The sequence below is a fragment of the Cheilinus undulatus genome, linkage group 22 (genome assembly GCF_018320785.1).
Source record: "Cheilinus undulatus linkage group 22, ASM1832078v1, whole genome shotgun sequence".
Classification (NCBI taxonomy): domain Eukaryota; kingdom Metazoa; phylum Chordata; class Actinopteri; order Labriformes; family Labridae; genus Cheilinus; species Cheilinus undulatus.
In genome coordinates, this window is record NC_054886.1 from 35,933,328 (window position 1) to 35,951,049 (window position 17,722).

At 39.6% G+C, this 17,722-nt stretch overlaps 1 protein-coding gene across 2 annotated transcripts in view; it reads right to left on the reverse strand.

Annotated features, from left to right (window-relative positions):
* Window positions 1-16,356, reverse strand: part of corin (corin, serine peptidase) — a 41,647-nt gene extending 25,291 nt beyond the window's left edge. The window contains exons 1-3 of one of the 2 annotated variants that reach the window (XM_041780001.1): window positions 16,243-16,356; window positions 11,036-11,186; window positions 3,701-4,048 (exon numbers count right to left, since the gene is read on the reverse strand). In XM_041780001.1, the coding sequence (XP_041635935.1) occupies window positions 3,701-4,048; window positions 11,036-11,186; window positions 16,243-16,311 (568 nt within the window). In that variant the 5' untranslated portion in view covers window positions 16,312-16,356. Of the gene's footprint in view, window positions 1-3,319; window positions 3,483-3,700; window positions 4,049-11,035; window positions 11,187-16,242 lie in introns of those variants that run through there. The other variant, XM_041780002.1, reaches the window with a different exon arrangement.
* Between the last annotated feature and the right edge of the window lie 1,366 nt (window positions 16,357-17,722).

A 17,722-nucleotide genomic window follows, 5' to 3' on the forward strand; every position in this document is an offset into this window, starting at 1 on the left:
ACCACATTTAACCCATTTTTGCTACCTTTTTTGGAACTTTTTTTACCACATTTAACCCATTTTTGCTACCTTTTTTGGAACTTTTTGCCACATTTAACCCCTTTATTTTTTGGCCTTTTTGCCTTTATTGGATAGGACAGTGGATAGAGTAGGAAACAGGGAAGAGATCAGGGAGAGACATGCAGGAAATAGAGCCACGGCCCGGATTCGAACCCGGGTCACCTACGTATATGGCAAGTACCTTAACCACTCGACTACCGGCGCGCCAACATTTAACCCCTTTATACCACCTTTTTTGGAACTTTTTACCACATTAAACCAATTTTTGCTACCTTAGTTAGAACTTTTTGCCAAGTATAACCCATTTTTGCTACCTTTTCTGGAACTTTTTGCCACATTTAACCAATTTTGGCTACCTTTTTGGAACTTTTTACCACATTTAGCCCATTTAGGCTACCTTGTTTGGAACTTTTTGCCACATTCAACCCATTTTTGCTACCTTTTTGGAACATTTTGCCACATTTAACCCCTTTTTTACCACCTTTTTTTTAGAACTTTTACCACATTAAATCAATTTTTGCTACCTTTGTTAGAACTTTTTACCACATTTAATAAATTTTTGTTACCTATATTGGAACTTCTTGCCATATTTAACCAATTTTGGCTACCCCTTTTGGAACTTTTTGCCACATTTAACCCATTTTTGCTACTTTTTTTGGAACTTTTTGCCACATTCAACCCATTTTTGCCACCTTTTTTGGAACTTTTTGCCATATTTAACCCCTTTTTTACCACTTTTTTTGGAACTTTTAGCCACATTCAACCCTTTTTTGCTACTTTTTTTGGAACTTTTTGCCACATTCAACCCTTTTTTGCTACCTTTTTTGGAACTTTTTGCCATATTTAACCCGCTTTTTTACCACCTTTTTTGGAACTTTTTACCACATTAAACCAATTTTTGCTACCTTAGTTAGAACTTTTTGCCAAGTATAACCCATTTTTGCTACCTTTTCTGGAACTTTTTGCCACATTTAACCAATTTTGGCTACCTTTTTGGAACTTTTTACCACATTTAGCCCATTTAGGCTACCTTGTTTGGAACTTTTTGCCACATTCAACCCATTTTTGCTACCTTTTTGGAACATTTTGCCACATTTAACCCCTTTTTTACCACCTTTTTTTTAGAACTTTTACCACATTAAATCAATTTTTGCTACCTTTGTTAGAACTTTTTACCACATTTAATAAATTTTTGTTACCTATATTGGAACTTCTTGCCATATTTAACCAATTTTGGCTACCCCTTTTGGAACTTTTTGCCACATTTAACCCATTTTTGCTACTTTTTTTGGAACTTTTTGCCACATTCAACCCATTTTTGCCACCTTTTTTGGAACTTTTTGCCATATTTAACCCCTTTTTTACCACTTTTTTTGGAACTTTTAGCCACATTCAACCCTTTTTTGCTACTTTTTTTGGAACTTTTTGCCACATTCAACCCTTTTTTGCTACCTTTTTTGGAACTTTTTGCCATATTTAACCCGCTTTTTTACCACCTTTTTTGGAACTTTTTACCACATTAAACCAATTTTTGCTACCTTTGTTAGAACTTTTTGCCACATATAACCCATTTTTTTTAAGTTTTATTTTTGGGCATTTTGTGCCTTTATTTGATAGAGGAGAGGATAGTGGATAGAGTCAAACAGGGAAGAGAGTGGGGAGAGACATGTGGTGAGGGGCCTCAGGCTGGATTCGAGCCCAGGCCGCCCACGTACATGGGGTGCGCACCTTATCCATTCTGCCACCTGCGCCCCACATATAACTCATTTTTGCTACCTTTTTGGAACTTTTTACCACATTTAACCCATTTAGGCTATCTTGTTTAGAACTTTTAGCCACATTCAACCCATTTTTGCTACCTTTTTTGGAACTTCTTGCCATATTTAACCCCTTTTTACCACCTTTTTTGGAACTTTATACTACATTAAACCAATTTTTGCTACCTTAGTTTGAACTTTTTGCCACATTTATCCCATTTTTGCTACCTTTGTTAGAACTTTTAGCCACATTCAACCCATTTTTGCTACCTTTTTTGGAACTTTTTGCCACACTTAACTCATTTTTGCCACTTTTCGCACAATTTTTCTATTGTCTGGCCATTTTTTGCCATTTTCTCTCATCACTTTTAACCCTTTTCACCACCTTGTAGTGACCTAAACCCTTTTTGCCACTTTTCTGCCACTTGTGATTTATTTGCCACCTTTTTTCCCCACTTTTGCCCTTTTTTCTTATCACTTTTATCCCATTTTTCCCACCTTCTTACACGGTTAATCCTTTTAGGCCACTTTAACCCATTTTTTTCCTCTATTTTGATACCTTTAACAAGTTTTGGCCAATTTCAACCCCTTGGTTGGCCACTTTTTTTTTAACAATTTTTACTCATCTCTGACTTTGTTTAGCCACCTTTTGCCCACTTTTGCCATCTCCATGATCCCCCAGTTGGCTGGGCTCCAGAAAGCTCTCCCCTTTATCTCCTCTTATAGACCACCTTGACTGTAACATTATTTAAAAAGTCTATTTTGTTTCCTTTAAATATGGTGTGTGTGTGTGTAAACGTCACAATCAGTGCATCTCTAGCTTGGGTTAGCATTTCAGTTAGCTCGCATTTGTTGGTGATGCTGAATGTGAGAGCGTTACATCAGACAGCTACAGACAGATCTGACCTCGACTCCCTCCACATTTCGCTCGTACAGCGTGAGCGCTCTCCATGTCTGCACAGGCAGAGGTAGCGGTGTTGTGATGACTTTCATACAACTGCACAGACCGTCCAATCAGAGGACAGGACAGTGAGAGGCTCGTTAACATTCACCTCAACGAGAGAGAGAGAGAGAGAGAAGGACAGTGGAGGAACAGAGAGACGAGGAGAATTCTAAAATAGAAGCAGCGATTTATCATGACAGAGACGCTCGGGCAGGTCAGCAGAGGAGAGGACGGCAGCTCTAAGAGCCTCTGGAGCTTCAGCTAACAGACCTGATGGAGACTAAAAGGGTGTCAGCGTTTGACAGAGGACAGGATAAAAACAGAGACAGGAGACCAGAGGAGAGACGGGCTGGGGTTTGTAGTTTTTAAAGATGGTACAAACTACAAACGTGACTTTATTTCCTCTGAGGCACAGGGGGCCAGACTGAGGGCCGCTTCACTGCAACCAACAGACTGAGGGGGCCGCTGTGACCCCCCCCCCCCTTCACTGTATTACAGTCAGACCAAAGGAGGTTCAATCTGCTAAGTCACTGAATATGCTCAAATATCACAGACTCACTTTAAAACACTTAGAAATCCTGGTAAATGAGTCAGAAACACTCAACCATGAACGCCATCTGAGCCATGTGGAGTCCATGCTCGTCTAAGGCGTCTGTAGAAAGGTAACGCTGACGTTTCCTCCAGACTCTGTAGCTGTAGCTGAGTTATGTTTGTTTATAGGGACACACAGGTACGTAGATGACTGGAGCTGAGAGGGATTAACAGGAAAACTCAACTGGACCGAAGCATGAAGCCTGAGCTGGTTCAGGTTCAAAGACGAGAACAACAGAACGGAAAATCTGGATTTTACACCCGTTTTTATGAGGAGTGGTCCGGGTGTTTGCAGACTGGAGTCCCACGGTAACCATGGTAACCACGGCTGCCCCTGTGTATTTGCTACCTGAATCAGGCGCTGACGTGCTGCTGATTGGCCAGGCGGTGCTCAGTGACGTCACCGACGTCAGCCAGTCAGGGGGCTCGGTGTGGGGTCTGGTGGGCGTGGCCTGAGAGGAGGAAGAGAAGGCGGGTGCTGGAGGAGCGCTGGTGGTTGCAGCAGGTGTGCTCAGGCTGCGTTCATGGATGTTCGTGATGTCACCGCCGCTGCGGTTTCTCATCCAATCTGTGACGTTTTCCACCTCGTAGAAGGGGGCGGGGCTTGTGCTGTTGACGTGGTAACTGGGCTCGCTGTCGGCGATGGGCTCAGGGGAAGGGAGGGGGGAGGAGACTAAGAGGCCGCTGCCGAAGATACCTGGAGGAGAGAAGAGGAATGTTAGATCGTTCTTTATGGTCAGCTTTACTGCTAAAACAGTCGTGTGTTTCAGGCCTGTAGGGCGCCGAGGGTTCACCACGGGTGCCGATATGCCACAACCCAAGGCCAGAGAGGGGGCGGAGCCAAGCTCAAAACATTTCCTTAAAGGGGATTATCACAGCCTTGAACATGTTAATAAAGAGAAACTGGTGCTAATGTATTTGATTTTATTCTAAGATTTTAATAAATTATCACACTCAGGAGAAGGTGGACAAAAATGGACTCCATTTATAAATATCAACAAAAATAATATGAATAAAAAATCTTTTTTCTTTATAAACAGTTTCTCATAAGATCAGACCTGATCATAAAAACTCAATGCTGATTAATTCTTAGGAATTTAACCCTTTAAATGCAGTTTAAGTGTTAAACCCTGATGTTTTTAATATTCAAAAATATTCAAAAATATTCTTCATATTCTACATGCAGTTTGGATTTAAATGAGGGTGATGATCCCAGCCTTGAAACTTTAAATTAGTTAAAGATTTGATTATCATGCATCATGTTTCTTTATTTCAGTATTTAATAAAAGCTTCAGTGACTCCAGAATCAAAGCCTAACATCAAAAATACGTTTGTTTTTACTGCTCAGACCTGTTCTAGGTTCTGATATTAAAATTTCATAATGCTATTGAAAAACGGTACCCTCTAAAGCACTGCTACTCAACCAAAGAGCCAAAGTGTTGAAAAATACCTTGAAGAGCCAAAATCTAAGTGGTTAAAAGGGGTAAAAACGGCTTGAGTTAGCAATAACAATAAGTCAAAGATGGCAAAAATGGTCTAAAAGCAGCAAAGAATGGGTGAGAAGTGACAAAAAAATAAATGAAAAGTGACGAAAATGGGCAAAAACATAAAAAAAGTGGTATGCAAAAGGTAGCTTAAATTGGCAAACAATGGCAAAAAAGTGGGAAAAAGGAAACAAGTGATATTTAATAGCAAAGGGTAGCTTAAATGGACAAAGAGCAGCATAAAAAGGGCAAAAATGGGAAAAAGTGGCTGCAAAAAGAAGTTGGAAAAATGGGCAAAAAAAGTAAAAAAAATGAATATTTAATGGCAAAAGGTAGCTAAATGGGCAAAAAGTGGCAACAATGGTGAAAAAGTGCAAAAAACAATAGACATAAGTGGCAACAAGATGTTGGAAAAATGGGCAAAAAAAGTAAAAAAGAATGGCAAAAGGTAGCTTAATGGGCAAAAAGTTGCGAAAGAATTGTGAAAATGGCAAAAATGGGGGAAAAAAGTGAAAAAAAGAGTAGGCAAAAATTGGGAAAAAGGAAACAGGTAGTATTTAATGGCAAAGGGTAGATTAAATGGACGAAAAGCTGCAAAAAAAAGGCAAAAAATGGGAAAAAAGTGGCAAAAACGGGGTTAAAGTGTCAAAAAGATGTTGGAAAAATGGGCAAAAAAAGTGAAAAAAATGGATATTTAATGGCAAAAGGTAGCTAAATAGGCAAAAAAGTGGCAAAAATGGTAAAAAGGGGCAAAAATTGGGATAGAAGTGGCAATAAGACGTTGGAAAAATGGGGGAAAAAGTTAAAAAAAAATCTAATGGCAAAAGGTAGCTAAAAAGGGGAAAAGTTGCGAAAGAATTGTGAAAAGAGCAAAAATGGGGGAAAAGTGAAAAAAGTGTGGGCAAAAATTGGGAAAAAGGAAACAGGTAGTATTTAATGGCAAAGGGTAGATTAAATGGACGAAAAGCTGCAAAAAATGGGAAAAAAGTGGCAAAAACGGGGTAAAAGTGTCAAAAAGACGTTGGAAAAATGGGCAAAATAGTGGAAAAAAATGAATATTTAATGGCAAAAGGTAGCTTAATGGCTTAAAAGTAGCAAAAATTGTGAAAATGGCAAAAAGTTTCCCTTCCTGAAGATTTTCTGGGGGAATAATGATTCAAATGAAGCCAAAAAGAGCCACATGTTAAGGTTGACTGCTCTAAAGTTTATGTTGTTGGAATGAACAGTCAGAACAACACCCTCTAAGGGTTAAAGGCTAGGGATTAAGGTTTTCTTAAATCCTCTAGACCCTTTTCCTCATCATGTTAGTTTTCCCTAAGAATCAACAGGATTCCTCCTCGTGTCGTCTGAATCCGTCCTCCCGCTGTCATCCAGATGGAGAGACTTGATAAAAATATCATTTATGAAGGTTTTTATTCTGAACACAGAGGGAGCATGAGTCGTGATCAGGAAACAAAGACGTGAGCAGACGGAGACACAAAGGCGTCTGACAGACTGTAGGGACCGTTAACTGTTTAATGGGCCGTTCCTGTGTGTAATGAGACAACAGGAAACAGCTGGAGGAGGAGGAGAGGAGGCAGAACAAAAGAAGAAGAAGAGCTCAGACTCGGAGGAAACAAAGGAAACTTTCTGACTTCACTTCTGTGGGAGATTGAAGAAATCCTGTCTGTTAGGGAAAATACTGGAGTTTAAATAAAAAATAGGAAAATAGAAAATACATTATTAACTGAGATTTAGTCAGGAACATTCCCCAGACCTTCTGTAATTTTACTGTTAAATAGATCTACAGTTTTACTGGGTGGTGAAGGCTCTGCTCTAAAGATGCTCCAGGGGTTAGTGAGTCCAGGAAGGGCTAGAAACCCTCATATGGATAGATACAAGGATAAAGGAGGAGGCTGGGGTGGAGGAGATGAAGCTTTAGTCTATAAAGGAGGAGGCTGGGGTGGAGGAGATGAAGCTTTAGTCTATAAAGGAGGAGGCTGGGGTGGAGGAGATGAAGCTTTAGTCTATAAAGGAGGAGGCTGGGGTGGAGGAGGTGGAGCTTTAGTCTATAAAGGAGGAGGCTGGGGTGGAGGAGGTGGAGCTTTAGTCTATAAAGGAGGAGGCTGGGGTTGCCGTCAGTTGATCACAGCTGGTCTTGTGGCTTCTAAACCCTCAGATGGAGGCTCCAGGATCTGCTGTTACATCAGTCCCATGTTTAGTGGTGCAGTCACCAAATAAAAAAGCAGTAAAATACTGTAATCATGATCAGATCATGATCACCACAGAACATTAAAATCAACCACAAATCTGATGAAAATATCATCTGTGCTTGTGTGAAAATGTAAATATTGTGAGATGAAGAGACAGGAAACAGTGATGAAAGGGTGAAAGAGTGGGGATGAAAGAGTGAAAGAGTGGGGATGAAAGAGTGAAAGAGTGGGGATGAAAGGGTGAAAGAGTGGGGATGAAAGAGTGAAAGAGTGGGGATGAAAGAGTGAAAGAGTGGGGATGAAAGGGTGAAAGAGTGGGGATGAAAGAGTGAAAGAGTGGGGATGAAAGAGTGGGGATGAAAGAGTGAAAGAGTGGGGATGAAAGAGTGAAAGAGTGGGGATGAAAGGGTGAAAGAGTGGGGATGAAAGAGTGGGGATGAAAGAGTGAAAGAGTGGGGATGAAAGGGTGAAAGAGTGGGGATGAAAGAGTGAAAGAGTGGGGATGAAAGGGTGAAAGAGTGGGGGTGAAAGAGTGAAAGAGTGGGGATGAAAGGGTGAAAGAGTGGGGATGAAAGAGTGAAAGAGTGGGGATGAAAGGGTGAAAGAGTTGGGATGAAAGAGTGAAAGAGTGGGGATGAAAGGGTGAAAGAGTGGGGATGAAAGAGTGAAAGAGTGGGGATGAAAGGGTGAAAGAGTGGGGATGAAAGAGTGAAAGAGTGGGGATGAAAGGGTGAAAGAGTGGGGATGAAAGAGTGAAAGAGTGGGGATGAAAGAGTGAAAGAGTGGGGATGAAAGAGTGAAAGAGTGGGGATGAAAGGGTGAAAGAGTGGGGATGAAAGAGTGAAAGAGTGGAGATGAAAGGGTGAAAGAGTGGGGATGAAAGGGTGAAAGAGTGGGGATGAAAGAGTGAAAGAGTGGGGATGAAAGGGTGAAAGAGTGGGGATGAAAGGGTGAAAGAGTGGGGATGAAAGGGTGAAATAGTGGGGATGAAAGAGCGAAAGAGTGGGGATGAAAGAGCGAAAGAGTGGGGATGAAAGGGTGAAAGAGTGGGGATGAAAGGATGAAAGAGTGGGGATGAAAGGGTGAAAGAGTGGGGATGAAAGAGTGAAAGAGTGGGGATGAAAGAGTGAAAGAGTGGGGATGAAAGAGTGAAAGAGTGGGGATGAAAGAGTGAAAGAGTGGGGATGAAAGGGTGAAAGAGTGGGGATGAAAGGGTGAAAGAGTGGGGATGAAAGAGTGAAAGAGTGGGGATGAAAGAGTGGGGATGAAAGGGTGAAAGAGTGGGGATGAAAGAGTGAAAGAGTGGGGATAAAAGGGTGAAAGAGTGGGGATGAAAGGGTGAAAGAGTGGGGATGAAAGAGTGAAAGAGTGGGGATGAAAGGGTGAAAGAGTGGGGATGAAAGGGTGAAAGAGTGGGGATGAAAGAGTGAAAGAGTGGGGATGAAAGAGTGGGGATGAAAGGGTGAAAGAGTTGGGATGAAAGGCTGAAAGAGTGGGGATGAAAGAGTGAAAGAGTGGGGATGAAAGGGTGAAAGAGGAGAGACATAAAGAGGAGGGGCTGAGTTTTACTACCTGCGTAAATATTTGAAATTCCTGCTGTCTGAATGTTTGAGGGTCTAACTCTGCTCCTGATTGGCTTAGGGAGTCCCCGCTGTCATGGCGACGGGAGGAAGCATGACACACAAGCACAGAGAGTCACACACCCACGAGGATGACGTTGAATTAATGAGAGTAATTTAAAAGGTGTCATCTCTCCTCCTACATGCTGTCTGTTACACATGCATGGATTTAGACTCCATCTCTTCTTTTACCGTCTTCGTTACAACCTTTCCATCCATTTTCCTTTGCTCTGTGTTTCCATACTTCCTCTGTTATCTGTCTCCTCCCCTCTATCATGTTTCACTTCTGCTCTTTCTGTTTTCTGTTTCAATAATTCACTTTTTCATCCTGTTAAAATGAATGATCCTGGATCTCACCAAACTCCATTCAAGAGTCTCACATTTGACCTCAGACATCCTCCAACATTTCACTCTAGAGCTCAACACTTCCTGTTTCAGGTCACTGTGAAACAGGCAGGAGGCTGACAGCAGTCTCTACTGCAGCTCGTTAGAAAAGTCCTGACGAGAGGAGAGACTCTCATCAGTTCCACCGACTCTCCCAAAATTTATAACTACAGTCAGAACTGTGGCCTGATGGTAGAAAGGAAGGGAAAAGACCCCAACATCTCCAGCTTCTTCAGAAATGGAGGGAAAAGACCCCAACATCTCCAGCTTCTTCAGAAATGGAGGGAAAAGACCCCAACATCTCCAGCTTCTTCAACATTCCACTGTTTTCCTTTAAAGATGATGTCATCAAAGCCCATAAAACGTTCCATCATTGCCTTTAAAAATAATTTCATCCTTTGATTCCTATAAAACATTCGATCCTTGCCTTTAAAAATAATGTCATCCTTTGATTCCTATCAAACATTCCACCCTTGCCTTCAAAGACAATGTCCTCCTTTGATTTCTGAAAAAACATTCAACCCTTGCCTTTAAAGATGTTATATTGATTCCCATAAAACATTCCACCCTTGCCTTTAAAAATAATGTCATTCTTTGATTCCTATAAAACATTCCACCCTTGCCTTCAAAGATAATGTCCTTCTTTGATTTCTAAAAAACATTCCACCCTTGCCTTGAAAGATGTCATATTGAGTCCCATAAAACATTCCACCCTTGTCTTTAAAGATTTCATATTTGATTCCTATAAAACATTCTTCCCTTGTCTTTAAAGATGTCATCCAATAAAGCCCATAAAACATTCCACCCTTGCCTTTAAAGATAATGCCCTACTTTGATTCCAATAAGACACTCCACCCTTGCCTTTAAATATACTATCCAGTGAAGCCTATTAAACATTCAACCCTTGCCATCAAAGATAATGTCCTGTTGATTCATATAAAACATTCAATCATTGCCTTCAAAAACAATGTCATTCTTTGATTCCTATAAAACCTTCCACCCGTGCCTTTAAATTATGTTATCCATTTTAGTCTATAAAACATTCCACCCTTGCCTTTAAAGATGTTATCCACTGAAGCCAATAAAACATTCCACTCTTGCCTTTAAAGTTGTCATCCTATGATTCCTATAAAACATTCCACCCTTGCCTTTAAAGATGTCATATTTGATTCCTATTAAACATTCCACCCTTGCCTTTAAAGATGTCATACAGTTAAGCCCATAAAACATTCCACCCTTGCCTTTAAAGATGTTATCCATTGAAGCAAATAAAACATTCCACTTTTGCCTTTAAAGATGTCATCCAATGATTCCTATAAAACATTCCACTTTTGCCTTTAAAGATGTCATCCTATGATTCCTATAAAACATTCCACTTTTGCCTTTAAAGATGTCATCCAATGATTCCTATAAAACATTCCACTTTTGCCTTTAAAGATGTCATCCTATGATTCCTATAAAACATTCCACTTTTGCCTTTAAAGATGTCATCCTATGATTCCTATAAAACATTCCACTTTTGCCTTTAAAGATGTCATCCAATGATTCCTATAAAACATTCCACTTTTGCCTTTAAAGATGTCATCCAATGATTCCTATAAAACATTCCACTTTTGCCTTTAAAGATGTCATCCAATGATTCCTATAAAACATTCCACTTTTGCCTTTAAATTATGTTATACATTGTAGCCTATAAAACATTCCACCCTTGCCTTAAAGATGTTATCCATTGAAGCCAATAAAACATTCCACTCTTGCCCATAAAGTTATTATCCTATGATTCCTATCAAACATTCCACCCTTGCTTTTAAATTATGTTATCCATTGTAGCCTATAAAACATTCCACCCTTGCCTTTAAAGATGTTATCCATTGAAGCCAAAAAAACATTCCAGCCTTGCCTTTGCATACACGTTGGCTTGTATTCATATTAGCCACGCCCCTACATCTGAATAACTCAGAGCCTTCAAACCAATCAGATGAGTGATAGAAAAATGTACGGGTACCTGTGAGGGCCAGGACCAGCAGCAGCAGACCGGCCAGCAGGCTCACGGTGGGAATCAGGATGTAGAGGAGCAGCCGGAGGTGATTGGTTGATCCCAGCTTGCTAGGACACGCCTCCCTGCTCATCCTGGCCTCAGGTCCTCCAGCTGGAGTCTATGGGACACAGTGATACCAGGGTTATTACATCATCAGAAACCAGCCAATCAAGACTCTTCTTTCACTGAAGTCAAATTCTGCGGTCAGAGTTTGGCGGTCTCTCTAACAGCACTGCTGACTGGCCGGGAAACGCCACACTGATCCTCTATGTCCAGTTTCAGCCCCGCCCCCTGGCCCCCCAGGTTATTTTTACTGTGTGGGGGAGGGGTGACGGGGTGTTTGTGTCCTCTCAGAGTTTCCGTTGGACGTGTTGGAGTTATTTTTGAAATGATATGACGACGAGTGGACACTGGACACCACACAGCAACCCCCTCTTTAAATACTCCACACTCCACCACCCTGTCTCTCCTCCTCTGTCTTTGTTCAACAGATCGATCAGCTGATTGATCCCCTCACCCACCCCCCTCTAACACGTCAACTCCTAACAACACCAGGGGTTATTGGTTATTTCCTATGTGATGTCATCAGCTCTCTGTTTCTGTCCTGAGTTCAAATCCATGTTTGAAAGCTTGTCAGGCATCTGAAAGAAGAAGAAGAAGAAGAAGAAGATGAAGAAGAAGAAGAAGAAGAAGAAGACCATCCTAGTGAGCAGCTGTTCCGCAAAAATGGAGGGATGAAGCGCCCAACATCCCAACCTTCAAGAACATTCCATTTTTGGCTTTAAAGTTGACGTCATCCATTTAAACTTAAAAACATTCCACCCTTGCCATTAAAGATGATGTCATCCATTAAAGCCTATAAAGCATTCCATCCTAAACTGTAAGATAAGTCAGCATTTGATGCCTACCAAACATTCCATCCTTGCCTTTTCAGATGTCATCTTTTGAAGCATATTAAACATTCCATCCTTGCCTTTAAAGATGTCATCCCTTAAAGCCTATAAAACATTCCACCTTTCCTTTTAAAGATCATGTCAGCTGTTGAAGCATAACAAAATTCCTCCTTGCCTTTAAAGATGTCATCCCTTGAAGCCTATAAATCATTCCACCCTTGCCTTTGAAGATGATGTTATCTGTTACAATTTATGAAATATTCTTTTCTTCCCTCTACTGTGGATGCTATCAACGAAACCATATAAAACATTCCATCCCTGCATTTACAGGTGAAGACATCTTTTGATGCCAACTTTGAAAGCCTTTAGAATGTTCCATTCTTGTCTCTAAAGATGATGTCATCCTCCAAACCATATAAAACATTCCATCTGTGCCTTTGTAGATGCAATAATTTCAAGCCACCCTTTAATGCCTTAACAACATTCTATCCTTGCCTCCAAAGATGATGTTATCCATCAAAGCCCATATACCATTCCATTCTTGCCTCTAAAGATGATAAAACACCTTGAAGCATGTAACACATTCCATCCCTACCTTTAAAGGTGAAGACCTCTTTTAATGCCATCGTTAAAAGCCTTTAGAATATTCCATTCTTGCCTCTGAAGATGATGTCATCCTCCAAACCATATAAAACATTCCATTCTTGCCTTTGAAGAGGATGTTTGCTACTGAAGTCTACAAAACATTCCACCTTGCCTTTAAAGATGAAGCCATCTTTTGAAGGCTATAAAACATTCCATCCTTGTCTCCAAATGGTGTTATCCATCAAAGCCCATAAATCATTCCATCCTTGTCTCTAAATATAATGCCATATATCAAATCCAATGCAACATTCTAACCTTGCCTCTACAGATGATGTCACACCTTGAAGCATGCAACACACTCCATCCTTGCCTTTAAAGGTGAAGACCTCTTTTGATGCCATCTTTAGAAGCCTTTACAATATTCCATTCTTGCCTCTAAAGATGATGTCATACTTTGAAACATAGAAAACATTCCATCCTTGCCTTTGGAGATGCAATGATTTAAACCCATCCTTTAACACCTTTACAACAATCTATCTTTGCCTCTCAAAGATGTTCTCTACTAACATCTATAAAAAATTCCATCCTTGCCTTTAAAACTCATGCCATCTTTTGAGGCATATAAAACATTCCATCCTTGTCTCCAAAGATGAAGTTGTCCGTCAAAGCCCATAAATCATCCCATACTTGCCTGTAAAGATAATGCTATCCATAAGAGCCTATGCAACATTTCATCCTTGCCTGTAAAGATGATGCCACACCTTGAAGCATGTAACTCATTCCATCCCTGCTTTAAAAGTGAAGACATATTTTGATGCCATCTTTAAAAGCCTTTACAGTTTTGCACTCCTGCCAATAAAATATTCCATCCTTGCCTTTGAAGATGCAATCATTTCAACCCATCCCTTAACACCTTTACAACATTCTATCCTTGCCTCTCAAGAGGATGTTCTCTACTAATGACCCTGACTTTAGAGATGATGTCATGCCTTGAAGCATATAAAACATCCCATCCTTGCCTCCAAAGATGGTATTATTCCTTCAGGCCTATGCAAAACTTCATCCTGCCTGTAAAGATAATGCTATCCATTACAGTCCATACAACATTCCATCCTCGCCTTTTGCATGCACACAGGCATTCGGTCAATTAAGCCACGCCCCTTTTTATGCATATCTCGCATCTTTCAAACATGAGCAGACGAGTTTATGTCTTTGATTTTCTGATGTTGGTGGGTTGATCTCAACATCAAAGGTCATTTCCAAGCTTATATTCCAGACTTTTCCAGGAGTTTCCAGGTGCTTTTCCAGCTCTTCCCTCACGGCCACGGTAACGTCTGTATTTAAACCTACTTTAAGTTTTATCCGACATTCTTCATTCACCCTGAAAAAATAATAAATGTGGAGAATTCTTCATTAATCCTGATAAAATAATAAATGTAGAGAATTCTTCATTAATCCTGATAAAATAATAAATGTAGAGAATTCTTCATTAATCCTGATAAAATAATAAATGTAGAGAATTCTTCATTAATCCTGATTAAATAATAAATGTAGAGAATTCTTCATTAATCCTGATTAAATAATAAATGTAGAGAATTCTTCATTAATCCTGATAAAATAATAAATGTAGAGAATTCTTCATTAATCCTGATAAAATAATAAATGTAGAGAATTCTTCATTAATCCTGATAAAATAATAAATGTAGAGAATTCTTCATTAATCCTGATAAAATAATAAATGTAGAGAATTCTTCAATTATCCTGATAAAATAATAAATGTAGAGAATTCTTCATTAATCCTGATAAAATAATAAATGTAGAGAATTCTTCATTAATCCTGATAAAATAATAAATGTAGAGAATTCTTCATTAATCCTGATAAAATAATAAATGTAGAGAATTCTTCATTAATCCTGATAAAATAATAAATGTAGAGAATTCTTCATTAATCCTGATTAAATAATAAATGTAGAGAATTCTTCATTAATCCTGATTAAATAATAAATGTAGAGAATTCTTCATTAATCCTGATAAAATAATAAATGTAGAGAATTCTTCATTAATCCTGATAAAATAATAAATGTAGAGAATTCTTCATTAATCCTGATAAAATAATAAATGTAGAATTCTTCATTAATCCTGATAAAATAATAAATGTAGAGAATTCTTCAATTATCCTGATAAAATAATAAATGTAGAGAATTCTTCATTAATCCTGATAAAATAATAAATGTAGAGAATTCTTCATTAATCCTGATAAAATAATAAATGTAGAGAATTCTTCATTAATCCTGATAAAATAATAAATGTAGAGAATTCTTCATTAATTCTGATAAAATAATAAATGTAGAGAATTCTTCATTTATTCTGATAAAATAATAAATGTAAAGAATTCTTCAATTATCCTGATAAAATAATAAATGTAGAGAATTCTTCATTAATCCTGATAAAATAATAAATGTAGAGAATTCTTCATTAATCCTGATAAAATAATAAATGTAGAGAATTCTTCATTAATCCTGATAAAATAAACAATGTAGAGAATTCTTCATTTATTCTGATAAAATAATAAATGTAAAGAATTCTTCAATTATCCTGATAAAATAATAAATGTAGAGAATTCTTCATTAATCCTGATAAAATAATAAATGTAGAGAATTCTTCAATTATCCTGATAAAATAATAAATGTAGAGAATTCTGGAGAACTCTGGATCTGAAACTAAAATCAGCAACAGTTGATTGTTTTTTATATTAAAAAAAAAACAAAAAAAAAAACGTAAATTAGTATTTTTTTTCCTCCCTGAAGTTTGAACACTGTGAGACTTTATTTTAAAAATCATCACATTTTTGAAATTTTCTCTGTCAGAATTAAACTTTAGAAAGTCGTCGTGTCGGCATGGAAACGATCAGAAAAGACTGAAAAACATTTCCAGTGTAACATCTACAGACTCCTCGTCTCTGTTAGTTCTGACAGCTGTTAGTCTCCATGATGGATCATTTTCTAATCTCTGAGTTAAAATAATAATCTGAAGCTTCAGCAGAGGTTTAAATGTGCTTTACTGTGTTTTTAGATGAGGATTCCTGAATGCTGACAGATTTAAGTCTGATTTAGCATCAAAAATCATCTTGTTTCCTCATTCAACCTTTAATCAGAGTAAACCTGGTAAAGGTTAACCTGACATGTTAAATAAAAAATAAAACTGGCAGCTTAAACTCTGACTCTGGTTTATAAAGTTCACTATACTAAACATGGTCAGGATTCCTCCAGTGATTGTGCATCTCCTGCTTCATCAGTCATTTCTGCCTCTGCAGATGTTAGGGAACCTTTAAAACGTTTAAAAGTCCAAACCCGGACTGACTGAAGGATTAACCTGCTGATCTAACATCACTGAGAGTTTCTGCTGGTCTCTGAGAAGCTCAGTCATAGTCACTGACCCCCTACAGAAGTTTAACAGCTTCATATTCACGGATTAAACAAAGATCGATATGCCGATTAATCGATTAGTCGCAGCTCTGTCTCAGGTTAACCAGCTGGACCACCAGACTAAACTTATGAAGAGTTTCATGAAGAGGAGGCAGACACACATGAGAGAAAACAGAGAAGAAGAGGAGACAGAATTAGAGGCAGAGAAGAAGAAGAAGAAGAGGACAGAGACAAGGAGACCCTGAAGGACAGAGAACCCAGACGGACTCACCGGTACCGGAACCGTCCCCGCGCCGCTGAAGGTGACACGCCGGCAGGTCTCCAGCCGCGCGGACAACATGACCTGATGAGCGCGAGACCATCCCTCTGTCTGCTGGTCGCGAGCTGCTCCGGTAACTAACCGAGCACGAGACACGCTGGCTCCGCCTCCCTAGCTCCGCCATTCTCTCTCTCTCTCTCTCTCTCTCTCTCTCTCTCTCTCTCCCTCTACCCCCACCCCCCGGCCCCCTCCCATTCTCCCTATCTCTCCTTCGCTCCCTCTCTCTCTCCCTCTCTCTACCTCCCTCTCTCTCTCCCTCTCTCTACCTCCCTCTCTCTCTCCCTCTCTCTACCTCCCTCCCTCTCTCTCTCTCTCTCTCTCTCTCTCTCTGTCCGCACGTGAGCAGCTTTAACCTGAGATTAAGCTGGAGTCACGGTCAAGTGCATGCTGGGACAGGAGCCGCGTGCCTGTTTGGGTTTTCAGTCCAAAGAAGAAGTGAGACACATGTGTTTGAACACGCCTTCATCAATGATCATGAGATTGAGCCAAAACTGCCAAAAAAGTAGGGACATTAATCAGGCAGCTGTCAGAGAGGGAAACTTGTGGAGGACTGTCCAAACGGGAAAAGTGTGTCAGGGTTACGCAAAAAGTGGAGATGTTGAGCAACAACTGCCCCAAAACACAGAAAATATATCAAAGACCTGCAAAAGAGTGGACGTCCAGTGAGGACCACCCAGGAGGGGCACAGCTGGCCGAGACCATCTCATAAAAGACAGGACCGTTAAAGAACCTGTCCGTGAAGTGAGGACCGTGAAAGAACCTGTCCGTGAAGTGAGGACCCTTAAAGAACCTGTCCGTGAAGTGAGGACCCTTAAAGAACCTGTCCGTGAAGTGAGGACCCTTAAAGAACCTGAACATTTAGAGAAGACAGTCTAAAAAGTGAGGACATTTAGAGAAGACAGTCTAAAAAGTGAGGACATTTAGAGAAGACAGTCTAAAAAGTGGGAACATTTAGAGAAGACAGTCTATCAAGTGGGGACATTTAGAGAAGACAGTCTATAAAGTGAGGACATTTAGAGAAGACAGTCTATAAAGTGAGGACATTTAGAGAAGACAGTCGAAAATGTGGGGACATTTAGAGAAGACAGTCTAAAAAGTGGGAACATTTAGAGAAGACAGTCTAAAAAGTGAGGACATTTAGAGAAGACAGTCTATAAAGTGGGAACATTTAGAGAAGACAGTCAAAAAAGTGAGGACATTTAGAGAAGACAGTCTATAAAGTGAGGACATTTAGAGAAGACAGTCTATAAAGTGAGGACATTTAGAGAAGACAGTCCAAAAAGTGGGAACATTTAGAGAAGACAGTCTAAAAAGTGAGGACATTAAGAGAAGACAGTCTATAAAGTGAGGACATTTAGAGAAGACAGTCTATAAAGTGAGGACATTTAGAGAAGACAGTCCAAAAAGTGGGAACATTTAGAGAAGACAGTCT